Source organism: Alosa pseudoharengus, unplaced genomic scaffold, assembly GCF_046254945.1.
Source record: "Alosa pseudoharengus isolate Yale_2024_CS ecotype anadromous, Long Island Sound unplaced genomic scaffold, YU_APseudo_1.1 YU_APseudo_1.1_scf_6, whole genome shotgun sequence".
Taxonomy (NCBI): Eukaryota; Metazoa; Chordata; class Actinopteri; order Clupeiformes; family Clupeidae; genus Alosa; species Alosa pseudoharengus.
Genome location: NW_027468848.1, coordinates 31,149,090 through 31,175,167, shown reverse-complemented (window position 1 = coordinate 31,175,167; position 26,078 = coordinate 31,149,090). Strand labels below are relative to the sequence as shown.

The window sequence follows — 26,078 nt, the reverse complement described above, 5'->3', positions numbered from 1 at the left end:
CGTAGGTGGGAATCACATTGGAAATAATGAAGCGGCAGTGATAAAATGTGACGCAACACTCAGACCATGAGAATGCAAAAGAAGCTCTATCGCGTTCTTAAGTTACGCAAGCAGTCTACGTTCTGTTGCCAAATCTGATCATTTATGAGCCTCGCGTTATGGTGTGAAAGTTGAAGGCGCAAATTGTTGAACGGTCAAATTGTTTGACGCTAGCGCAACACTGCTGTTCCAATTATTCTGCTGCCAAAACATAGTGTACAAAAGGAAATCTGCAGCTTGCCGCTGGTCAGAGTGATCTCTGCCTTACTATGATCATTATAGTGGTGTATTTGTGCCTTATATCTTATGTATGTGTATCAATTTTTGCTACAATTAAATGGATAAGATTGACCTTCTTTTGAGTATTTGTTGGTATATTGCATCATATACGAAGCATATTGAATATATGAATTAATCAATTTAATCAATTAAATTAGTTTCATGGGCTATTTTGGAAGAGTACAACATGACAGCATTAAAACCATTTTACAGACTAAAAAGATAGTTGAATCTTTCCTGTAAACTCTTTCCACCTCCTCTTTTCTCCTCTTTTCTCCCCTCTTGTAGGGTACATATCCCCTCACCCCTCTCCCATGGGTGTCCCCGAGCATGCCTCCAGCCCCATGTCCAGCGTGGGCCCCACCGCTCCCCAGATGCCCCCTGCCCAGCCGGGCCCCATGATGCCCATGGACCCGCAGGCGATGGGGCAGCCGGGCCGCGGGCCGTCCTCCTTCAGCCCTGTGCAGCTGCAGCAGCTCCGTGCTCAGATCCTGGCCTACAAGATCCTGGGCCGTGGGCAGCCACTGCCCGAAAACCTGCAGCTGGCGGTGCAGGGCAAGAGGAGTCTGCCCACCATGCAGCAGCCGTCTGTCAACACTGGGCCTTACAGCCGGCCACCAGGTGGGCGCTTCACCACAGGATATACTAGCACAGGTCATACTAGTAGGTGATGGCAGAAATAGAGCAAGGCTGTAAAGTATAATTTATATGTATGTGTTTATGTGTATGATCATGAACACAGCATTAGTCATGGGGCCCCATCTACGCTGTATCTTATCCTTCCTAAGCCAGAGATGTCCAACCAGTGGTCTGTGAAGGGAGTTACAGGTGGTCCTTTGACATGCTTTTAATGTCTTTCCACTGTGTGAAGCACTATTGTTTCACCTCACACCTCACGACGGTGGTCCGCTTCGTAGTCAGAATGGTGGGCCCTGGGTCACAATCACTTGAAAACCCCTGCTCTTAGCACACCTGAGGCTTTTCTCAATACAAACTACGTTAAGAACGGTCTTCTGTTCTTGAGAAGTTAAGATCGGGAGTTCAGACTCCAGAGAATAAGCGGCTTACAGTACGCTTAATCTGTGGTTTGAGATATCTGCGTTCTTGCCAATTTAACAGCTCAGCTCGAGCTCTAGTCATTTGTTTATATATTGCTTTATTGGTCTAGCCAGTATTTACACCATTCGTTTTACTGACATTTACAATAAAATATATCATTCACCAGCTTGTTTGATTTAGTTTTTATTTTGAAAGCATTAATTGAATATTAATAAGAATATATTCAAGTGTGATGGCGGGAATAGCCTGTAGTTCACAAGTTCATGAGAACCCAAGTACAGAAAAGAACGCATATTATTGAGAAACGCCCCGGATGAAAATCAGTGTAATGATAAGGGTTTCATTCCTCTAGCTAATTCATGCTTGTTTAGCTAATATAGAAGGCCACTCCCAAGTTCAGTCTGGTATGCAGAGATGGAAAACATGCACTGCTGTTGGGGCCCAGAAGCTGGGTGCCGGTAGGGAGATTGGCATCCCCTGTAACTTCCAGGCTGATGTTGGCCTTGCTCTTCTCATAGGTATGCCGATGCCTCCTATTAGTGGACCTACCCCAGGGCCGTGCCCGGCGCCTGCCATGCAAGGACACGCTCAAAGTCCTGCACCAAAACCCTGGACAGAGGGTGAGTCTCCCCAGATGCCACTGGTCGAGATCAAATACTCCAAGGCCAAGTGCTGGAGCCCGACCTCAGTGTTCACAATCTTTGAAATCGAGGGGGCGTGCCAGTGTACATTTCAAACATCTTGGCACATTCCTCACTTTGAAGTCAATACAAGATACCCATGGGCAACTCTGGTCTGAAGTAGCATGTGAAGTTGACATGATAAAGATGTCTGTTAGCATGCAGGTCATGACCCTAGATGCACAAAAACACTGGCGAAATAGGAAAAAGGAATTGCTTCCAATGCTGTAGTTGGTATGGTAAAAGATACACAGTGGATTTTTTTTAAAAAAGGGCACAGAGGTTCATGTAAACAATCTACAGATTAGTGTTGTCACGATACCAAAATTATGACTTCGATACGATACCTGCCATAAATATCACGATGCTCGATACTGAAACGATACTACGGCGAAATCCTAAGATATCTGGAAAAGAAAGGACTCATACCTCCTCCAAGTGTATTGAGTCATTTGTGTTGGTAATGTTATTCTGGCATGAACATTGAGCTTTCATCACGTTAGCACCCTATGATTACAGCTTGTTATGTCTCGTCAAAATGATTACAGCTCGGTATGTCTCGTCAAAATTCATTGATAAAGGAAGGTTCGCTTTATCCCAGAGAACCATACTCGTTTCACTTTCACAAAACAGAAGAGAAGAACTTGGCACTAACCATGTAGTTGTGTTTTCTATAGCATATTCGTTAACCTATCGTTCTTTGAACTCGAAAATGTTGGGATATGTCTGCGAGGTGTTTAGCCAAGTTCCATGCGTAGCATACTGATTTTAAATGACTTTGAAACATATTTTACAAACGGGCCTCTGTGTACCTGATGGCTTGCCTTCACTATTCGCGATGTATCCAAAATAGTTCCAGATTTCACATCACCTTTTGTTTTATCCACAAGGCCGAGGACTGTCGGCAAAGAACTATGTTGACGTTGCTGAGCACTCACTCACTCAGAGCTGCCTGCTTGACACGCCCACTTGCCTAGATGCGTGCAAGGAGCAGTGAGAGCTAGCCTAGAAATCTAGACACGCCCCTAGCCAGGGCTAGTCTAGCAACTCTCCGTTGGCTTGTGAGCTCCAGAAATCGAAACTCAATCAGGCCAATGAAATCGTGTATAGAGTCGTTAGGTGGGCTTAACATAATGATTGATGGCAGAGTTGCAACGGTTTGGTTTGAATTCCCTGCTACTTGAAAACAAATAAGATGGATGTTGCTGTTGGCGAACAGTGTGACATGAGTTAAGCTTTTATTAAGTTGGCAAACGTTTGAACTAGCCAACTAGCTCCGCTGGTGGGAAACGCATGGGACTCATAGCGCTGCCGCTGTCCTATTGCGTGCAGAGGGAATTTGAAAGACAACTGATTATCCCGCCCATGGGACTGAGCACTGCGAACGGTGAGTGCCCAGACCCTACATTTTACATGGGTCTGGCTCGTCAGCAGCAGTTCACACAGACACAGAACGTTATTATTTTAATAAAGTATCGATTCCAAAAAACGTCGGAAATCGTATAGTTTTTTGCGTGAAGGCATCGTGATACCATTTTAGTATCGATACACCGTGCAACACTACTACAGATACTCTGTGAGATGAATGGTATAGGTTTTGGAAACTGTTGATTGTGCTGAACAGCTTTCTCCCTTGAGAGATGTGTTCACTCAGAATCTCTAATGAAACCTTTCTTAGGCTGGAAATCATTGATCTTTTTTTCATGACCATGCTTTACTCAGGAGAGACACCATACAGATTTCTTAAAGCTACAGAATGCTATCCTGTGTGGATTACATTTAGAATAAACTACGGACTGTGAGAAGAATTTCAATGACTAGAGGGAGTTCAGCACTCGTATGTGTAACATTCTCATTCCAGTCATGTCCTTCAGAAGGTGGTTACCAAACATATATATGCGTTATATCCCGTGTGCATTATTAACGTTCTGCCACTGTTCTCACTCTCCCCTCGTGCCCTCCAGGCCAGGGTGCTGGCGAACCTTCCGCCATCCCGCAGAAGCACCCGATGCCCACCCCCAGTGGCCGTCCGTCCCCAGCGCCGCCTGTCGCCCAGCAGCAGACGCCCCAGCCCATGGCCGGCCCGTTGGGAGGGCAACAGCAGCATCAGCACCAGCACCCCCAGCCGCAGCAGCCACAGCTGCCCCACCAGCCCTCCACCCAGCAGCATCAGCAGCACCAGCAGCAGCAGCAAGCCCTCCAGCAGCAGCAGCAGGCTGGTCAGCCCTCGCTCATCATCCAGCTGCAGCAGAAGCAGAACCGCATCACCCCCATCCAGAAGCCCCAGGGGCTGGACCCTGTGGAGATCCTGCAGGAGCGCGAGTACAGGTATACAAAAAAGAAAACAAAACGTGAAAATAAATAAATAATAATAAATATAGTATATAAATATATAATATAAATATAGATAGTGTGTATCTACTGTATGTGTGTGTGTGTGTGTGAGATGGTGTGTGTGATGGTTGAGGGAGGTAAAATGGCACAGAGGAGAGGTAAGCCATCTCTGCCCTCAGATTCTTCTTCCATCATCCTTTGCTCTTTGTTTCTCTCTGAGCACCTTCCTTCCCCTGCAGATGGTCAGGCGTAGTCCATCTTCCTCTGTAGCTGAACCACTGCCTCCAGGGCCTCTGTAGGTAATGGAGGGCAGCGTGCTCTCATGTGCTCCCTATGTTCGTACAGGGGCTTGTTAAAGGCGCGTCTCACCCAGCGCCCCTGTTGCGTGTGGTCGGCTGCTCCTGACCCCCTGTGGCCCTCCTCGTTAGTCATCAGACTCAAGTGAGCCGTGCCGGGCAGACCATGAGGCCACGTAAGGGCTTAGCTCTATGCTCTCTCCCGGAGCGCAGCTCTTTTGCAGCTCCTTAGAACTTAGCACTGGTGTTGAAACTTTCTCTCGGGTGAGGACACAGCCCCTGTTGACTAGTGGGCTTTGACAGGCTCATGGCCCAGGAGAGAAGGATGGAGTTGAGCGCTGTCTGGCCAATTAGAGTCCCTCTCAGTTTGGGGAAACCGCTGAGAAAGGCCGGGCCCGCTTTTGAAAAATTGTTCAAAGAAACATTGACACTGGAACCATTTCGGCAAGTTTTTCATCATTTCATCATCATCAATTCTACATCCACATGACGTCAATCCTGTCAACTTTGTCCAACTATTCTGTTCTTTTCAAAGTTTTAAGTTATGAAGGCATATTACGGTGCAGTTGAATGCTAACTAGGATTAATTAAGGATTAGTATGAGAAAATAACCTTAATATCACTGCATTCTCATTCTCATAGCATGAGAAAATAACCTTTATATCACTGCATTCTCAGCTGAGTACAGCATTGATGAATTCTCATCTTCAGTCAGTGGGTAGCCAAGTGAGCCAGAATGTACTGCAGAGCAGCCCGGGTCAATTTAGTGGAATTAGTGGCCACTTAACCAGATTTAGCCGGGTCTATTCCAGCAGGATTACTCACCATTGTGCTTTTTGACTCCTTCCTAATCCCTTAATTTGATTAACACTAAAGGTTGTGTCATGATCTTATATTGACCCCCCATTCTCTCTCTCTCTGTCTCTCTCTCTCTCTCTGTCTCTCTCTGTCTCTCTCTCTCTCTCTCTGTCTCTCTCTCTCTCTCTCTCATCTGTGTGTCTCTGCAGACTGCAGGCCAGGATTGCTCACCGCATCCAGGAGCTGGAGAACCTGCCGGGCTCTCTTCCTCCAGACCTGCGCACCAAAGCAACTGTGGAGCTAAAGGCCCTCAGGCTGCTCAACTTCCAGCGCCAGGTACAAATCAGCTTCACACACACACACATGCACACACACACATACACACGCACACACATACACACGCACACACACACACATGCACACACCCACACACACACACATACACACGTACACACACATGCACACACCCACACATACACATACACACACACACATACACACGCACACACCCACACATACGCACGCACACACACACACATGCACACACACACACGCACATACAAACACTTTCAAGTTATAATAAGATCTGCCATTAGGGGGCAGTCTTAGCTTTCAGTCCACTAAGTTGAACATGATGCAGGCTGAGTATATCAGAAAATCACCACTGCCTTACACTATGTGAAGCTTGAATCTCACCAAAAAAAAAAAAAACCTTCAAAAATCCAGTCAGTGAGGCTTAATGACCATCCATCACTGTGAGGTCAGCTGGGACTCTCTGTCACAGTAACATACATCTCCTTGTCATGACTGGGGTGGTGAGTAGAAATAATGATGGATGGTTTTTCAAAGGACACTCCTTTAAGGGACCCACAGTCCTCCCCTCCACACACACACACACACAGACACACACACACACACACACACATACGGTACTCATGCACACCCCCCTTTTCACCCTCATACACACACTCTTATACACATGCACTCACTCTCTCTCTCTCTCTCTCTCTCTCTCTCTGTCGTTCAGCTGAGGCAGGACGTGGTGGCCTGCATGCGGCGGGACACCACGCTGGAGACGGCGCTCAACTCCAAGGCCTACAAGCGCAGCAAGAGGCAGACGCTGAGGGAGGCGCGCATGACCGAGAAGCTGGAGAAGCAGCAGAAGATCGAGCTGGAGAGGAAGCGCCGGCAGAAGCACCAGGTACAGGAGTGATAACGCACACACGCACACACGCACACACACACACACACACACACACACACGCCAGCAGAAGCACCAGGTACAGGAAGGATAACACACAGACACGCGCACACACATACACACACACAAGCACACAAACACACACACACACACACACACACACACACACACACACACACACACACACACACCATCAGAAGCACCAGGTACAGGAAGGATAACACGCACGCACGCATGCACGCACACACACACACACACACACATGCCGGCAGAAGCACCAGGTACAGGAGGGATAACACACACACACACGCCTGCAGAAGTATCAGGTACAGGAGTGGTAACACGCACACACACACACACACACACTAACACACACACTCATTCAGACATACAGTATATTGACTTACACACACAGGCATTTATATGCATGGATATTTATACACACATTCATTCATGAAAGTACACAAAATGGCTGAATGCTGCCTTTAGACATACTGTACACAAACGTTTGCACATGCCTGCACACATGTGCTCAATCAGTCACTACTGCAGAACAACATACTGAAGTGTACTCACTTAAGTGTTCTCTGCTCCAACAATTTATTCTTGTCTGATTGGACAAGAGGCAAAATAACCCCACACAGACATTTAGTTGGCAGTAAACACTCCTTTTTTAGCATATCTGTGTTGTAGCAGTGTTTCCCATACATTGACTAATCTGTGGCGGGGCGCCACGAAATAAAAATCGGCCGCCACACATAAATATTCTATGTTAAATTTAATTTAATTTAAATTAAATATAAGATCAAATCCTTGCATTGCCATTGAGCTGCGCTTTTTACGCACGCAGCCTTTCCTTGCCCCGCCCCGCTCTCTCTTGTAGCCCGCTGCCACTCCTCTGCATGTGCATTTAATTATTAAATATTCACGATTGTTGAAGGATTGTTGTTGCCACATAGGTGCATTGCATAGAAGACGTCTGGCTAAATTGCTATTAAATCCGCTTAGCATCGTGACCATGCTGCGCAAATTTGTTCAAAACTGCTGCAATTAAGTTAACTCTGCTAAGATCTTATCACAGCATAGTAGGCTACATTGAAGAGACTAAACTAAGTTAAGTTATGTTTTCCAAAATTCAAAAGTGCTTGTCCCAAGGAGAAGTACGAACCTTTATTTTAACTAGGGCTATGTAGAAAACGTTATGAATTGCATCCAAACATCAGCACACATCAGCAGCCTTTAAACTGTGTTACAATTGCAATTTGCAAGGGTCCCCTCACGAACGTCTTAAAGGGACAGGCACCCCCCCCCCATTGTCCAAGTCAGCTACCGCCACAAATTGAATCCAATTCTGTGGGAAACACTGGTTGTAGGATGACAACATACCATTCATTTAAGGCAAGAGAGCAAAATTGCAGTGGCTGGCGTATTCGTTGCTTGGCAACTGAAGCACAGTGCCCTTTACATTGTGTAGCGCAATAATAATTAGACTTTATTCGTCTTGTATTTTTGTATGCTTGGCAAAGCTGCTCAAAGTGCCTCAATATTTCAACACAGAACAGGAGAGAAATAATCTATCTATAAATTACAGGAACGTCTGTCTGTGTGTGTGTTTGTGTGTGTGTCTGTCGCATAACATTGTCATACGGTTCCGATTGATTTTAAACTTAGCAGGTGTCTTGCTACGGGCACGAGTAAGTTTGATATTGTTTGGATAAGAAATGCAAAAGATATCATGTAAGGGCATGTAATTGGGCTATGGTTTTTCTACAGAAATAGCATGTTGGAATGGGCACTGCACTACTACAAATAATGATGAAAAAAACAAAACATGCTATTGCTTGTGTCATTCTAGGAGTATTTGAACAGTATTCTGCAACATGCCAAGGACTTCAAAGAGTACCACAGGTCCATTTCCGGAAAGATCCAGAAGCTCTCCAAGGCCGTGGCCACATGGCACACCAACACGGAGCGTGAGCAGAAGAAGGAGACGGAGCGGATCGAGAAGGAGAGAATGAGGAGGCTGATGGTACGTGCTCTTCATCAGCCACTGGGATGTGCACGTCAGCACCCTGCAGCTTGGGTGCTATTGGGTTAGAGAACAACAGCATGACAGGTGTTCACAAATCAACAAAGTCACTTGAAATGTGAATTGGTAATGTATCCTGTGAAGCTGGAGCGTTATGCATATTCTGTGAGCATGGTGATACTCCAGACACATACATCATTTCTTTGCCAGAGACAGAAAAACACAATTGATTGCAAGATACTAGAAATGTTGCTATAGAGAACTGAAATGTGTAGAGAATATTATCAATGCCAATTCGTATTTTCGTTTTAAACATTTTGAAACACAGTGTGGAGTCATATATTTTTATATTTTGTTGTTAGAATGGTGCTCCTTCTGATTGTGTCCTTTGTGTGGTTGAGTGATGGGGATGGTGTGTATTTGTATGATAACAAGTGTGTGTGTGTGTTTGTGTGTGTTTGTGTGTGTTTGTGTGTGTGTGTGTGTGTGTGTGTGTGTGTGCACGCGCATAAGTGTATGTATGCTGTATGAATGCACATTGACATGTGGTCTCTGTCGCAGGCGGAGGATGAGGAAGGCTACCGGAAGCTGATTGACCAGAAGAAGGACAAACGCCTGGCATACCTGCTGCAGCAGACGGACGAGTACGTGGCCAACCTCACCAGCTTGGTGTACGAGCACAAGGCCGCCCAGGCCGCCAAGGAGAAGAAGAAAAAGAAGAAGAAGAAGAAGGTGATACATATGTGACACATTTCAATCAAATTCCAATCTCCCTTAAAAAACGACCTCAAGTCAGACACCTAAATTGACGCCTTGCGATGGGAGAAATAGTATAACGTAGGTCATGTGTGTGTATGTTATATGCAGTGCAATGGACTTTGTTCTCAATCTTGAGCTGGTTTGATTTTAGTTGTTAATGGTTTTATGTTCAGCATGATGAATTTGTCCCTTTTTATGCTTGCAGTTGCAGAAATTGGAGGGCGACGCTGAAGGGCTTGGAGCCATCGGTCCAGATGGAGAGGTAAAGCACTGGCCACTTTGTCTTAGGCCTGGGCTACACAGGGCCTGTAACTGAAGCTGTCCGTTCATGTAGCGTACAAATTCTTTTAGAAGACTGCTCTAATTTTTCCAGAAATGGTTATGGTTTTGGCTATGGTTATGGGATTTGACAGACTTGCCAGATAAATAGATAAATGCCACTATTACGCCTGGTGTAGCCAGTTCCATTGATTACAGTGGAAGCTAATTGTTGCAGCAATTAAAAAAAGACACTCTGGGAACGGAACTCTTCAGTGTGGCCTCCCAGTCGGTCTGATGTTGCACTCTCCCCACACTGGTGGCAGGCAACATGAACACAAGTGCCATTAATCTTGTGCACTGGCTCTTTGTTGACCTTAGACCAGCGTTTCTCAAACTGTGGGTCGCGACCCACTACTGGGTCGCGGAGACATGCCAGGTGGGGCGCGAACTGACGTGAAAAACAGGAGTTTTTTAATTTATTTTTTTATCTGTAGCCTCGGCCCAGGTAGCACCCGATGTGCAATGGACGCAGTTATTCACAGGGAAGCGCTCGTGTCAAGGCAGCTTAGTTAGTCCCGACCTACATGTGATTTTGAACGTTGTTATGAGAGTGGTGAATTTCATCAAAACCCGGCCCTTAAAAGCGCGTCTATTCTCCGCACTTTGCTGTAGGCTACTGTTTCACAGCGAGGCAAGGTGGCTTTCCCGAGGTAAGTGCTGTCGCGCGTGTTTGAGCTCCGAGTCGCCTCTTCTTGGAGGAAGAGCGCATGTTTAAATCTGCAAGCACGTTCACTAATGAGCATTTCTTGACGAAGCTGGCCTATCTTAGCGATATATTTGATATATCTTAGCGATACATTTGAGTTAAATGTCCAGTTACAAGGCAAAGACAAGCACCTACCTCACCTAGCAAATAAGATTACTGCATTCACCAAAAAAACTTGAGTATGGGACAGGTGCCTCGATCGCGACAGTATTATGCCTTTGAGATTTCTGAGCGAAATCGCTGAAATGTCTGATTGGGAGGCACTCTTGTGATCCCATGTATTAAACAGTAGGCCTACATCACATCCCTGCAAAGTTTATTTCAAAAATATTTCCCAACCAGCAGTGCTCAGTATGACTGGATTATGGATCCATTTAATGCAGCATGTTGGTATTTCATTGAATATATTGTACAATGCTGTAAAATGGCCTATGCTTCCTAATATGTTGCTGGAAAACAGAAATATGTGTGTTATGTATTTATTTATTATTATATCTGCAGCACCAGCTGATTTTAACTCTGTTGAAGAGAATATATTTAGAACTTGTCATTATTTCAATAAATTTGACAATTTTAAGCTTGACCTACCACTTTCTTAGAGCGATGAGGGACAGGTGGGGCTCGAGAATGCACCCTTGATCAAAGTGGGGAATGAAAGAAAAAGTTTGACAACCACTGATCTAGTTTGTTAACTACCACAGTCACGAGTTGGGTCGCGATAGTCTGTCATTTTTAAAAAGTGGGTCCCCAGAAAAAAAGTTTGAGAAACACTGCCTTAGACTAATGGTGCTCTCATAAGGGGTTTGTACTTCCAGAGACACTCAGAGCCCCTTCATCCTCTACTGGCACTCCAGAGGTGTTCTGTGGGGAAATGTCCTTGAATCTAGATGTGACAGCTGATCTTGTGTTCTTCTTCTCTCCCTCTCCCTTGTGTGGGCACCTATGTTGTCACTGTCTTACCTCCTATTTTCCTCCCTCCCTGTCACTCCAATCTTCTTTGAGATCCATCTAATTGTGCGTCCATGCTTTTTTTTTCTCTCATCGTATCCCAATGCTCTTCCTTTGTCTGTCTCTTTTGTCTCCCCTTTTCATTCTGTCTTACCCTCTTTCACTTTCTTCTTATCCATCCATCCCCCTCCTCCTCCATGCTCTTTCTCTCTCTGTTCCGTAGCCAATGGACGAGAGCAGTCAGATGAGCGAGCTGCCCGTCAAGGTGATCCAGACGGAGACGGGCAAAGTGCTGCAGGGCACCGACGCCCCCAAGTCCAGTCAGCTGGAGGCCTGGCTAGAGATGAACCCTGGGTGAGAGAGAACACACACACACACACACACACACACACACACACACACACACACACACACACACACACACACACACACACACACACACACACACTCTCTCTCTCTCTCTGTCTCTCTTCTTGCCCTTTCTTCCTCTTTTGTGACTCATCTGGCCCTTTCTCTTTTCAAGTGTTGTCATCCTCTGGCTCCCAGCGAGAGGCTGGTTCAGTGAGAGCCAGAGAGTGTTTAGCGGTGCTGAAGGAGGGCTTTAAATGTCAGGGGGTGTGTGGGGAGCCGGCCTTGAAGCCCGGGGCAGGGGAAGCGCTCTCCGAGCTGTCAGCTGTAGGCTGACGAGCTGTCACAGTGGGGGAAGCTGGGCATACTTTTAGATGGTCCTGAATGGACACGTTCACAGATGAAGTATCCGTTATGACAGACAAAGGAGAATGAATTCAGTAGTGTCCTTGTCTTGCGTCAGACACTTGACATTGACATGTGCAATGTGTGTTTGTGTGTGTGTGTGTGTGTGTGTGTGAGAGAGAGTTGTGTGTGTGTGCTAGCACAAGCAACAGGGATTATGCTAAGACAGACAGACATGATGGTGTAAACATCAACCCCCTCTATCTCTGCTCCACAGCTATGAAGTGGCCCCGCGCTCCGACAGCGAAGAGAGCGGCTCAGAGTTTGAGGAAGAGGTGAGCTGCTTTTTTTTAACCTAGAAGGTGAGGTGTTGAGGTTTTTTATGTTACACACACCAGTATGCACAGCCAACTACATGCTTACTTTCAAGGACACTGTGATAAGATACTGCATACATGTGTAATGTATGGGTCAGATATCTTACTGGGATTTGGGGTGCGATAGAACATATGGTCACATAAAAATATAATTTTTATGTTTTATGTTTGGTCAGTAATGGGGCATAAAGGAGCATAGCACCTTTTATTTGAGAAGAATATTACGCTTGGACATACATGTGCAAACATTCTCTTCAAACATACACAAACACACACACACACACGCACGCACGCACGCACGCACGCACGCACGCACACACACACACACAGCCCCACAGAGATGATGAGACGCCCGGCTCTTTGAAGTCTTCACAGGTTTAATCCTTTCATCGTGTCTCACTATGATCTTGTAATGGAGTCCCTTCTCATCAAATCCTCTCCTCGCCTCCTCCTGTCCTTCACCTTTCACAGGGTTCCCACAGCTCCTTGAAACCCTTGGAAGTTTGTGAATCTGAAAAAAAAAACAATTCAAGGCCATTGAAAGTTTGTGAAAGCAGACATAAATAAATGGAGGTCCTTGAAAGTCCTTGAATTTCTTTTTGAGGAAAAAATTCCATACAATTCCATCAGCTTGTTAACATGTTTCCATTATTTCGCCACCACTTCTGTAGATATCCTATGCATATGCCTGATTTACGTTGGTTAGAACTACACGGCCAGCGTGATTTCTGCGTGTTTCCCGCGTGTAGTGTTTGTTGCCCAAATATTTAATTGAACATATTGATGAATAAACCAACAGGTTCATGGTAACATGGTAACATGTTTAACTTGTTTAGGAAAAGTTTATTTCAGCTCAGTTTTATGCAAAATACATTTGTCATATGAGCAAAAATAAAAGAAAACTGCGACAAGGTATCCTTGGTCTGTTGAGGTAACATGATTTAACTATGCCCACGCTTGAAATTTATCGATACACACACACACACATGCAGGTAAGCACACACAATTTGGAATTATTTTATTTTCTATTAATTTTACTCAATATTAGCTCTTTGGTAATACAAATGTTTGCCATGCAAAAGAAAACTTCTTGAAATTAACTGAACTCCAGAATGTGAGGTCACCACATCAATAGGCTTATTGAAAGGCTACTGGTAGCAGTGAATGCTGAATCCACGGAATATCCAATAGGTGGCAGCGTTCTGTTGTTCTTGTGTTCCCTTGGCGAACCCCCACAAGCCGTCCTTGAATTTAAGGATATTGGGCATGGAAAGTCCTTGAAAGGTCCTTGAATTTGATCTTAATTAAGGTGTGGGAACCCTGCTTTCAACTCTATCCATCCGCCCATCCATCTATCCATCCATCCATCCATCCATCCATCCTTCTATCCATCCATCCATCTATCCATCCATCCATCTATCCATCTATCCATCCATCCGCCCATCTCCTAGCCACCCCATCTGCGGCTTTGTGTTGTGCTGTCTGATTGAATGAGGTCGTCGCAGGTGTTAGATTGTGTGTTGGTACTAGGGATGGGCAATATGTGATATAGTAAACATGTTAGTAATGTATAATGCTTAAATATGAGTATTTATTTGGATTATCTAAAGAATTGGCCCATCGTATTGTTGTATATCTAAATAGATGTGTACAGTGGAAAAAATAAATAAATAAAAACAAACAGGCCGGCGAACATTGCACATGAACACATGATTGTGCAGACTGCACTCACAGCCATGCAAAAACATTGTCAGTCATTGATATAGTGATACAATAGAGAAGTGTTATCTTGGAATACAGTGTATGGTGTGAGTGTTTCCTTCTGTAATTGGCCCCTCCGGCCTGGCTGTTTTGGTGTGTGTGTCTGTGTTTGTTTAGGACGAGGACGAGGCCACGTCACACCCGGACACGGAGGAGAAGAAATCCACTGACTCCGATACCGAGAAGGCGGCCCAGCACATCATTGAGTATGTGTCTGCCAACACACACACACACACAGACAGACACACACACACACACACACACACAGACACACACAGACACACACACACACACACACACACAGACAGACACACACACACACACACACACAGACACACACACACACACACAGACAGACACACACACACACTGCAGTCCTTTATTCCTCCTAGCATCTGATTTCCGAGGGTGTGATTAGTGAAGGTAGACTCAGCCCATTCGCTGAAGTGCACTTGACCCCCTCACCCGCTGATCCAGAAGCAGCTTTCTGTGACCGCGCACTGCTGGTAATCTAATGAAATAGCAGCCGCGTGACACATCAATGAAAAGAGACCGGATCTGCTAAGGATCTGACTCACAATGTCTGCCTCTCTTTCTCTCTCTCTCTCATTTGTTCTCTCTCTCATTCTACCTCCCCTACTCCTCCCCATCCTGGCTGGAGTGGATGGTGTCCTTGTACAACAACCTGAATGGCATCCTGGCTGAAGAGAAAGAACGAGAGAGAGGGAGATAGAGAGGATGGGAGGGAGGGAGAGGAACAAGAATGTGAGCATGAGAGAGAGAGAAAGAGAGAGAGAGAGAGAGAAATAGCATGAAGTCTCTGCAAAATGTACAGTATAATCCTCTGTGATCTTCCACTGGAGTTGGCATCTCCTCTCCTCGCGTTTGGCTCCCTACCTTCTTGTCCTTCTCAGAGCCATCGGTCAGCAGGATGCCCTTGCCTTGCATGTGCCGATACAGAACCTTCTGGATGGCCGACATGTCACATTTGATGACATACTCCACCTGAGTGAGCAAAGGCAGAGAGAGAGGTCTAGAGGTGTTCCCTGGCTGATGTCTGCCTGTCTCTCTCTCTCTCTCTCTCTCTCTCTCTCTCTCTCTCTCTCTCTCTCTCTCTCTCTCTCTCTCTTTCCCTTTCTGCCTCTCCTCTGTCTGCCCCTCTGTTCTCTCTCTCTACATCTCTGCTCTCCCTCGCGCCCAGGTCGGCGAAACAGGATGTGGATGACGAGTACAGTGCGGAGGCGGGCTCCGAGAGCACCCACTCCTACTACGGTGTGGCCCACGCCGTCATTGAGAGGGTGGAGAAGCAGTCCACCCTACTGGTCAATGGCAGCCTGAAACATTATCAGGTAAAGCGCTGAAATACATTAGACCGATCCCATGAAATGCATTCAGCATGTGTATAAAAATTGTGTGCTCTGACTGGATCCTGTTGGAAATATAGTAATGAATGCAAACACACACATTCTCAAGCGAGCGCCTTGTGATGGGCCCAGACATGACCATGCATACACAGCGCTCAGTATGGTACACACAGATGAAGTGAACACACGCACACACACACAAACAAAAACACACATACACATACACACACACACACAAACACAAACACGCACACGCACACACACACACACGGACACACATGCACACACACACGTGCACGCACACAGGCACGCATACACACGCATGCACACACACACACACACGCAGGCACGCACACACATGCAGACACAACAGCTGTTCTTGTCATCCTCAGCGGAGAGAGCTTATTCAGAAATGGGTCTCGCCACCTGGAGGGAGGTCGTCAGGGTTAAAATGATTAAAAAAGAAAATATGGGAAAAACTCAAAAAAAAAAGTGTCAAATGAATTTCACAATTTAACCGCCAAATTAAATATGTTTGTGGTTAATGTGTTTGCTGCCCTGACGATGAAAAGGAAAAGCTGTTTTCATTCATTCTACAGTTTTCTACGATTTTCTGTGACATGCACAGCATGCAGAACTGTCTGTACCAAATGCTACATATGCAGTATGAAACCCATGCGTACTGTATCTCCGGCGTGTTAGTGAAACTCTTGTTTATCGCTGTGCCCCTGCTCAGGTCCAGGGCCTGGAGTGGATGGTGTCCTTGTACAACAACAACCTGAACGGCATCCTAGCTGACGAGATGGGCCTGGGCAAGACCATCCAGACCATCGCCCTCATCACCTACCTGATGGAGCACAAGAGGCTCAACGGGCCCTACCTGATCATCGTGCCTCTCTCGTGCGTTACAGATCACGGCGACTCGCACCGCTCACTCACACACGCAGCGGCTTACACACCATAGCAGTTTTAATTATCCTCCCTTGAGGATAATTGAGGATACAGCTACGTACTGTCGGAGAGAATGCCGAGTGATGACCAATTCACCAAGATTCTTTCAGAGTGGCCAGATGGAGCTGGCTATTATGTGTTCTATTAGCGCTCATTGTGCCCCGCTCGGTCGACTCTGACGTAGTATATGTAGACGTAGACAGACATCACATTTCAGGAATATTCATTTATGAGAAAACCGCACAATCACTCTGCAGAGTTCAGGACCCAACTGTGAAATCACGTTGCCTTTGTTTTTGCCTCCTTGCCTCCATGTGGGTGGTGTGAGAGGTGGTAAAAGTTTTCTGATTTAGAGAGAGACTGCGGGTGAGGAAGGGAGGGAGAATCATCAATCGTTGAGTTGGCTCAGTGTGACTAGGGAGTGGATTTCCGGCTAATGGTGCAGAGAATGATCTGTCCAGGGAGCAGAGGGATTTCACACTTCACCCGCACACACACACATACACACACACACACACACACACACACACACACACACACAGACATAGGCAGAAACACACACATGCATACACACAAACAGCTAGAATCACACACACACTCACACATACCTCTGTTGCTTTTCACACAGTGTGAATGGCTCCTGTGGAACAGATAAGCTTGCCGACAAAAATAGGCCACATTTCTAACAACAGGTTATTATCAATTTTTGTTTTTAATTTCCTCCAGAACTCTCTCCAACTGGGTGTATGAGCTCGACAAGTGGGCGCCCTCCATTGTCAAGATTGCATACAAGGTTGGTCATCCACATCCACATTGCTCTTTTTTTTCATATGTCCATCCATGTCCTCGTCCATCTTGGCATCTCCAAGTGTCTGACCCCTGTGCTCTCTCTCCCTGTTTCTCTCGTTGTTGCGGTGCTGCTGGCCCCTCTTGACAGGGCACGCCGGGCATGCGCCGATCGCTGGTGCCTCAGCTGCGCAGCGGCAAGTTCAACGTGCTCATCACCACCTATGAGTACATCATCAAGGACAAGCACATCCTGGCCAAGGTGAGTGAGGCAGCTGGGGCCAGCCTGGCTGATGGGCTACTTGGCTGCCTGAGCCAAAGGTGCTTAAACTCTCCAAACAGCTGCTGGGCAGGTGAAATTTGAGAAACCTGCAGCAAAAGTGTTTTTTTTATTGCCACAGGCTTCATTGTTGTGCAAGTGGATGCTGTTTGACCATTTGGAACTTTTGCATGGAACATTTGCAAGCTTTTGTCATCAGTCTTTGTCTGATGCAGTCGTTTTACACGTGGTCAGCGTTTGTGTTTGTGTGTTATTATTTCCCATCCTCCAGATCCGCTGGAAATACATGATCGTGGACGAGGGCCACCGCATGAAGAACCACCACTGCAAGCTGACGCAGGTGCTCAACACGCACTACGTGGCGCCGCGGCGCCTCCTGCTCACAGGCACACCGCTGCAGAACAAGCTGCCCGAGCTGTGGGCGCTACTCAACTTCCTGCTGCCCACCATCTTCAAGAGCTGCAGCACCTTCGAGCAGTGGTTCAACGCGCCCTTCGCCATGACCGGAGAGCGGGTAGGACACACAGAGAGCACCTGCAATGGGCACTCACACTACACAAGAGTATTATGGACTTGGAATAGGCTGGCCACAGGAGGCCATCAATCAATCCCAGTTTCAATTTTATTCCTTTATATATAGCCAGCAGCAGCAGACATTGCCTCATGTCTACTGAAGTGCTTTCCACAGCCTGAGGCAAAACCTTTTGAAGATTTGTGCCTTGGGCTTTATTTTGCTATTCAGCTGAAACACACATTGAAACTTTATATAAATGCATCCTTTAGCTCTATCAAAGTTTTGATAAAATCTCAAGAATTTCGAACGTCGGCTGTTTTTGCTTTGGCTTGACTTTGTGCATGGAATGATTGATTTGATTCCTTTAGACAGTTTTTGAATTAAATAAATGAAACCGTTATTCCCCCGGAGGGAATTTGTCTTGCACTCAAGGGAGCCACATTTGTCATGCATTTTGCCTGTTTTGTTGACTGGCAGGTGGATCTGAATGAAGAGGAGACCATTCTGATCATTCGCCGTCTGCACAAGGTGCTCCGCCCCTTCCTGCTGCGCCGCCTGAAGAAGGAAGTAGAATCTCAACTTCCTGAGAAGGTCAGCCTCCCCATCATACTGTTTGTTTGGGCCCTAATGTGTTTTGTTTTCTCACCCAGATCGGCAGAGAAGAGAGTTGTGAATCAGTTCATTATTCATGTCTATTTATGAATAATGGATATCTACCTTTTCTCTATTGCTTGTTGAATTTCAGATATTCCCTGTAGTCATTTAAACTCAAAAGGCGAAACTCAGTCGTGTGGAGAGACAAATTAGCATTCAGAGCTGACACCTGCTCCCTTTTCATGATACAAATGTGATGAAATGGGCCTCATTAATGGCCATAAGCCTCGAGTAATAACTATGGAGAAAGACTTTCCAGCCTAAACCTCCCGCTGGCTAAGGAGTAGAAATCCTCTAATCCTGGCCCTCCACACTGGTGTAGGGTAGTTTGCTCAAGGGGATTACCCCATCAAAGCAGATGCCATCACATTCCAGCTAGCCAGCATGGGAGTCACACATTAAAGCGGTCATCACAGGAACACCTCTGGACCTCTCTCTCTGCCTTTGCTCACTCAGGTGGAGTATGTCATCAAATGTGACATGTCGGCCATCCAGAAGGTTCTGTATCGGCACATGCAAGGCAAGGGCATCCTGCTGACCGATGGCTCTGAGAAAGACAAGAAGGTAGGGAGCCAAAAGCGAGGAGAGGAGAGGAGATGCCAACTCCAGTGGAAGATCACAGAGGATTATATATTTTGCAGAGACTTCATGCTATTTCTCTCTCTCTCTCTCTTTCTCTCTCTCTCTCTCATGCTCACATTCTTGTTCCTCTCCCTCCCTCCCATCCTCTCTATCTCCCTCTCTCTCGTTTTTTCTCTTTTTCTCTCTCTCTCTCTCTCTCTCTCTCTCTTGCATTGACTCCTGGTGGGCCACCCCAAGGGCAAAGGAGGTGCGAAAACCTTGATGAACACCATTATGCAGCTGAAGAAGATCTGCAATCATCCTTACATGTTCCAGCACATAGAGGTGAGTCAGTGCTCTCTGGGCTCTTACTGGTGTTGATGGAGTCCTGAGGTGTGCGTATGCGTATGTGCGTGAGAGGCATGGGGTGGAAGGCTGTAAGGAAGAGCTCAGCTTGTTGATCAAAAGGGTCTTGAATCCCACTCAGTTTGCCTTTTTTTCGTTCTTTTTTCCAGGAATCCTTCGCAGAGCACTTGGGGTTTGCAAATGGCATTATTAGCGGGTGAGGAAGCAGGAGGAAGAAGTCTCACTATGTGCATTTGAAAACAGGGCTCAGGATCAAGCTGGGCCCTGCATAGTATCTGGGTTAAGGGTTCTCGTGATTGCCCCATGAGAACCAATATCAGTTCAAACAAAGCAGACCCTGTGTAACCAAGTGGATGTTGTTTGTTTTCCTTTTTTCTCTGCATGATCCTTCCCTTATTTCTTCTTCTTTAAACTCCCCTATCTCCTTCCTCTTCTTTTTCTTTACCTTCCTCCTTGTTTGTGTTTAACTCCATCTTTTTTCTTCTTCCCTTCCGTTTTTCCCCCTCTTCCTCTCTCTCCTGTGCCACCCCCCCCCCCCCCCATCTCTTGCAGTCCAGAGTTGTACCGTGCGTCTGGTAAGTTTGAGCTGCTAGACCGCATCCTGCCCAAGCTTCAGGCCACCAACCACCGCGTGCTGCTCTTCTGTCAGATGACCACCCTCATGACCATCATGGAGGACTACTTTGGCTACCGCAACTTCAAGTACTTGCGCCTGGACGGTGAGCGCCTACACCCGAACACCCCCCTCCCCTGCTCTCTCCCCCACCTGTTATTCTCAGCTCTCATTAAAGATGAATGCTTGTGTGGACTAATCAATGGAGTATCCCGCTGTTCTGGTGGGAAAGTTAAGGTAGTTGCCTGCGGGTAGTTTCTTTCTAGCTGTTCTCGAGTGACAATTCTGGTATATACTCGTAATGCACTGATATTTGGAAGTATAAGATTTTGACTGAATGGGAAGACCTGTGAGACAGTGTTTTATCACTGAGTTCTATCACTTATCCAGAGTGTAGACTGTGCTAGACGCTGTGTGAGGTTTTCTTCTGTTATGTTGTGTGTGGTGACCAGGGACCACCAAGTCAGAGGACCGCGCGGCACTGCTGAAGAAGTTCAACGAGCCGGGCTCACAGTACTTCATCTTCCTGCTGAGCACACGCGCCGGGGGGCTCGGCCTCAACCTGCAGGCCGCCGACACCGTAGTCATCTTCGACAGCGACTGGAACCCCCACCAGGTACTCGCGCTCTGACTCTCCTACATAAACACACACACACACACACACACACACTGCTCCCTCCTACCACGAGTCAGGCATTCTCAATTACCCAATTCCCTGCAGGCTCAATTTGATTACATTTTAGATGTAATGAGACACACCCCTCCCCCTCCCCTCTCTCTCTGCTTCTCTCTCTTTCTCTCCTTCCCTTATTTCATTCTACCAGGTTCATAATCAGGGTTTTTCCACTCTGTGCCACAGACCCCCTCTCCCCATGGCAACCAGCGTAGTTAACACTCAGCTGAATGAATTAAACTTCATAATTAAACTAGAAATGCAATTCCGAGGAATTACACGAGGGGATGCAATCTGCTGGTTAGGGTGTTGGTGGGGCTGTTGAGCTTGCTGCTAGCTGGTTGGTAGGGTAATTGTGATACCTGCAAAGGTGCTTTTGGAGTAACCAAATTTGAATCTTGTGTGACATGGCATTCTTGAGATATCACACTCAAGGTGTTTTTGACCTTGACATTTGACCTTCAACCTCCAACATCAACTCACTTCACCTTTGAGTCCATAAAAACACTCGTACCAAATTTGAAGCATGTACGTCAAGCCATTCTGGAGATATAATGCTGAATGCATGAGATATGGCTGGGACTTTTATTTTGACACACAGGAAACACTTTAACAGGATGTGTAGTTCAGGTATAGCTAGATTGTATGCTTAGAGGCTGAGACAGTTGAATTCCTCACAGGTGACACCTGTGCCAGTGTTCTGATTAGCCTGGGAACTGCTCTGAGAACTACTTAACGAGCGCAGCTGGCTCTATTATGACATCACAGCCCCCATTTAAGTCTATGGGGGAAAAATACACTTTTAATTACAAATATCTCAAAAAGTATAAACTTCTCAAAAATGAGAAATGGATAGGACGGTAAAGCCTTAGAAGATCTACGGAACGGTGTTTGAACCAAATTTGTACGTTAAGCGGTTTGGGCTGAATAGCGCGCACAAAAAGGTAAAAAGAAAAATAATAATAAGAAGAAGTTTTCGGATTTCAATAGAGGGGATGCATCCCCTGTAATGATTTAAATGACTTTCCCAAAGCTCCCCTAAGGAAAAAGAAGTAAATCTGCGTTTTAATAACTGCTTTTATTACCCTATAGCAGATATCCCGCTTCTCACTCCATGCATTCCAGTCCTGCATGCCTAGTTTATTTTGAACATTCTGTGTATGTAAATCTGATTCACACCCACAGTCATTCTACAGTAGGTCGCCTGTTATAAATCAGTTGAGGTCATCACCAGTAAGATCAACCGAATAGCCTTTTCATCTATCTCCTCCCTCCTTCGAAAATCACTCCTTTCAAGAAACAGTTTGATTACTCTATTCATTGATGGTGTCGAAGGTCAGCCAAGGAAGAGGAGTAATCTTTTCCCTTCCATTTCATCTCCCTTTCACCTCTCTCTCTCTCTCTCTCTCTCTTTCTCTCTCTTTTTTCCCCTTATGGATGTAATTCACCTTTGTCCCCTACATATAACATGCTGTTTCAATATCCTCTCTCATTTTCTCTCTCTCTCTCTCTCTTTCTCTCTCTCTCTCTCTTTCTCTCTGTCCCTCCATCAGGATCTGCAGGCGCAGGACCGCGCTCACCGCATCGGGCAGCAGAACGAGGTGCGCGTGCTGCGCCTCTGCACCGTCAACAGCGTGGAGGAGAAGATCCTGGCCGCCGCCAAGTACAAGCTCAACGTGGACCAGAAGGTCATCCAGGCCGGCATGTTCGACCAGAAGTCGTCCAGCCACGAGCGCCGCGCCTTCCTTCAGGCCATCCTGGAGCACGAGGAGCAGAACGAGGTCCGTCCTGCTGTCCCCTTCACTGGTCTAACTCTCCCCTCCCAAGTCTGTACTCTACCAGACTGTGCTTAGGAGCCATTGGCTTCATTGCAGGAGTCATTGGTTGTATTTATTCCCTTTGCCTCACTAACATTTATATTATTCTATTCATTTAGCTTACACTTTTGTCCAAAGTGACTTACAAAGGTTAGATTATTTACCTTAGCAACGGTTAGATTCTTTACCTTAGCAAAGGTTAGATTATTTACCTTAGCAACGGTTAGATTCTTTACCTTAGCAAAGGTTAGATTATTTACGAAGAGAATGATCTGCTGGATAAATGTGACAGTGCTGGTATGAAATACAGAGAAAAAAAACATAAAAAAACCAGCTTGAGTTTTGAGCAAATTTGAAGAGAACTCCAAACGCAGACATCAAAAGCCACTTCTCCCTGTTGCGACGGGATTTAGCCAGTAGAGGATGCTATTTGTGCACAGATAGGTCAAGAGCGTCCGGGAGCTTTGGGGCACATAGAATAGAATAGATCTTTATTGTCATTGTCACAGGTACAACAAAATGTAAAGTGCTCTCCAGTCAGTGTATCATATCATTCATAGAGTCTATATATAAAAAAGAAATATAAATTGCTATGTCTCCTTTTTTTCCCCACATGCCCCTAGAGCTCCAGTACCGTGGCGTCTCCGAGTCAGCTCCAGAACTCCGGAGCCTTCACAGAGACGCTGGTATTTATTATCACCGCCATCCGTAAATAACAAACCCAAATGCCACGCTCTTGAGAAAGAGGCTCCACGGAGTAGTGCCACCGTGATAAGCCAAGCAGCGCAAAGCAATAACATTTCTCTGCCCTCTGTGTTTCACATGGAGAACAGAGGCAGGGAGACCACCGGCAGTTCTATATTAATTTGGGCATCCTAGCGTTCTCATGCAGCAAAGCCAATTTATTCTCTCTGCCAAATCATTATAGTAGTCCCTCACAGCACTCGCTCCTCAGGCTAGTCATAAAAACGTGGTTATAAAATTTATTTATATCGCAGTGACCATACAAAATGGTCATTCAGTGCGCTAAATGCCATTTCATCCTTTAGATTCGCCCTTTAGTTTAGATTTGTGTAGTTGCTATTTTTCCTTTTCCTACCAATGCATTTCTGTAGTTGCAACCCAACAGCCGTATACAGCACCAAATGAGGAGCATCTCAAATGTCCTTAGAGTGATCTGGAACTGAATGCATTTCACACATGGTTGGTGTTTGTATGCGGTGCATTCATGCAGTTCTGCTACATTCACTCAACTCCCCCACGCCACTCATTCCCACCGCTCTCTAGCCATACAACACTGGAGTTTTACAATCTGTCTCTCTCCCTCTCTCTGCCCCCCCCCCCTTCCCTCTCTATCTCTTTGGCCTTAGGAGGAAGATGAGGTCCCAGATGACGAGACCCTGAACCAGATGATCGCCAGGATCGAGGACGAGTTTGAACTCTTCATGGTAAAGCACCAATCTCATAAACAAGTCTCCGCCACCCCCACCATACCCCCACCCCCCCGCACGTACACACACCATCCTATTTAGTAAGCACAACAGCTTAAAGCAATAAAAACTTTAAATCTTTGCCGAGTGGAATCCCAATAGCAGGCTGTGTGGTGCACTGATAGCGTATGCTCTCAGAGGTGGATATACCTATAATCGTGCTTGTTTGTTCTGTGGAGTGTGTGGTGTGCTCTAGGACCTGCAGATTGCTTTGCTGTCCCTAGGCTCATCTCTCGACACAACCGGTCATCACATGGCACATGATTGGCACAGTGCAGCGTAGTTCTCCGGTGCTGCCAGGGGACTTGGGGAAAGGAAATTGAAGGGTGGGAGAAAAGTTTGGGATTGGTGTGATTGAGAGGTTATTTGAGAGGTTATTTGTTTATTTCCCCAACCCGTTAGTGACCATAGCATGTATCAGGGCTCCTATCTCCATTCTAATGCCCTGAGATATTCTGCACACACAGACAGAGACATTATCCATAATGCATATATTTGAGTATGAACTATGCAAATCGTTGCTTATTAGTTTGTGGAGGCAGTGTGCGTTCAGTAAAGAAAGCTTGAATCTCAGGGGCCTTATTACAGAAACGTCCTAACTGTAGGCTTTCTTTACAGATTACTGGTCATGAAAAACAAAGAGCAAAATGTAAAAATGAACTGCAATTCTTAACAAGATGAAATCCTTAACATGGTTTGTAACAAAATGTACACTGCTTAGATGCATGTAACTCACAGTCAGTTTTACCCAGGGAATTATGGAATGGCTTAAACTCTGAGTGCGTTTGACCTCTCCTCCTCTTCCTCTTCCTCCTCCTCCCCACCCCTGTGTCATGTTCATCCTTCAGCGCATGGACCTTGACCGGAGGCGTGAGGACGCCCGCAACCCCAAGCGCAAGCCGCGGCTGATGGAGGAGGACGAGCTGCCCAACTGGATCCTGAAGGACGATGCGGAGGTGGAGCGGCTCACCTGCGAGGAGGAGGAGGAGAAGATGTTCGGCCGCGGCTCCCGCTCGCGCCGCGACGTGGACTACAGCGACGCGCTGACCGAGAAGCAGTGGCTGAGGGTAAGGCACGCCTCAGCAGCGTTCTCTCCACGCCCCCGCCTCGCTCCAAAGCTGTTCCATGCTGTACATGTTTTCACTATTCCCTACACATATACCCCAGAACTATCCTGGAGATTCCAGACCCAAATCCGAAAGATTAAGGGTCTGGCCATGACTAATGTAATGTAACTGGAGGGGCGTCACCAAGCATGCATTTGAAAATCTCACTAGGGCTGTAGCAATACACTAATCTCACGATACGATACACGATATTCAGCTCACGATACGATATATATCACGATATTCAGCCAACGATACGATTCAATATAATTCGATACACTTAGTGCTCCCACACATCTGCTTTTAAGCATGAAGGTGCTGGATTTATATTCGCCGCTGGATTTATATTCGCCGCCATTTTCTTGAATCGCCTCCCTCGCTCTGACTCCTAAACAGGAAGAGGTAGACGTCGGCGTCTGTGTAAAGTTAGTACAGGTAACTTGCTGTACGCCGACTAGTGGCTGGCTGACCAAATCGGTCTTCCTGCAACGCGAACAGGGGTAAACACGAGGGATTTGGGATTTGGGACTTATGTATCGATACTCGCAGCTTAAAAATCAATACTTTCTTGGGGGAAAAAATAACGATTTATATTGCAGAATCGATAAAATTGCTCAGCCTTA

General features: G+C 46.2%; 1 protein-coding gene across 4 annotated transcripts in view; it reads left to right on the top strand.

The window, feature by feature from the left end:
• The window catches only part of smarca2 (SWI/SNF related BAF chromatin remodeling complex subunit ATPase 2), a 45,247-nt gene that overhangs the window by 3,229 nt on the left and 15,940 nt on the right, over nt 1–26,078 (top strand). Inside the window, exons 4-29 of one of the 4 annotated variants that reach the window (XM_076270808.1) lie at nt 607–939; nt 1,896–1,997; nt 4,022–4,385; nt 5,695–5,821; nt 6,513–6,686; nt 8,542–8,715; nt 9,277–9,447; nt 9,680–9,736; nt 11,673–11,803; nt 12,420–12,477; nt 14,398–14,486; nt 15,482–15,629; nt 16,381–16,544; nt 17,322–17,388; nt 17,533–17,643; nt 17,933–18,175; nt 18,653–18,766; nt 19,286–19,393; nt 19,649–19,735; nt 19,906–19,952; nt 20,309–20,475; nt 20,822–20,985; nt 22,596–22,823; nt 23,483–23,545; nt 24,230–24,307; nt 25,198–25,416. In XM_076270808.1, coding sequence (XP_076126923.1) covers nt 607–939; nt 1,896–1,997; nt 4,022–4,385; nt 5,695–5,821; nt 6,513–6,686; nt 8,542–8,715; nt 9,277–9,447; nt 9,680–9,736; nt 11,673–11,803; nt 12,420–12,477; nt 14,398–14,486; nt 15,482–15,629; nt 16,381–16,544; nt 17,322–17,388; nt 17,533–17,643; nt 17,933–18,175; nt 18,653–18,766; nt 19,286–19,393; nt 19,649–19,735; nt 19,906–19,952; nt 20,309–20,475; nt 20,822–20,985; nt 22,596–22,823; nt 23,483–23,545; nt 24,230–24,307; nt 25,198–25,416 — 3,788 coding nt within the window. Of the gene's footprint in view, nt 1–606; nt 940–1,895; nt 1,998–4,021; nt 4,386–5,694; nt 5,822–6,512; nt 6,687–6,956; nt 6,968–8,541; nt 8,716–9,276; nt 9,448–9,679; nt 9,737–11,672; nt 11,804–12,419; nt 12,478–14,397; nt 14,487–15,481; nt 15,630–16,380; nt 16,545–17,321; nt 17,389–17,532; nt 17,644–17,932; nt 18,176–18,652; nt 18,767–19,285; nt 19,394–19,648; nt 19,736–19,905; nt 19,953–20,308; nt 20,476–20,821; nt 20,986–22,595; nt 22,824–23,482; nt 23,546–24,229; nt 24,308–25,197; nt 25,417–26,078 lie in introns of those variants that run through there. The other 3 variants (XM_076270810.1, XM_076270809.1, XM_076270811.1) reach the window with 3 other exon arrangements.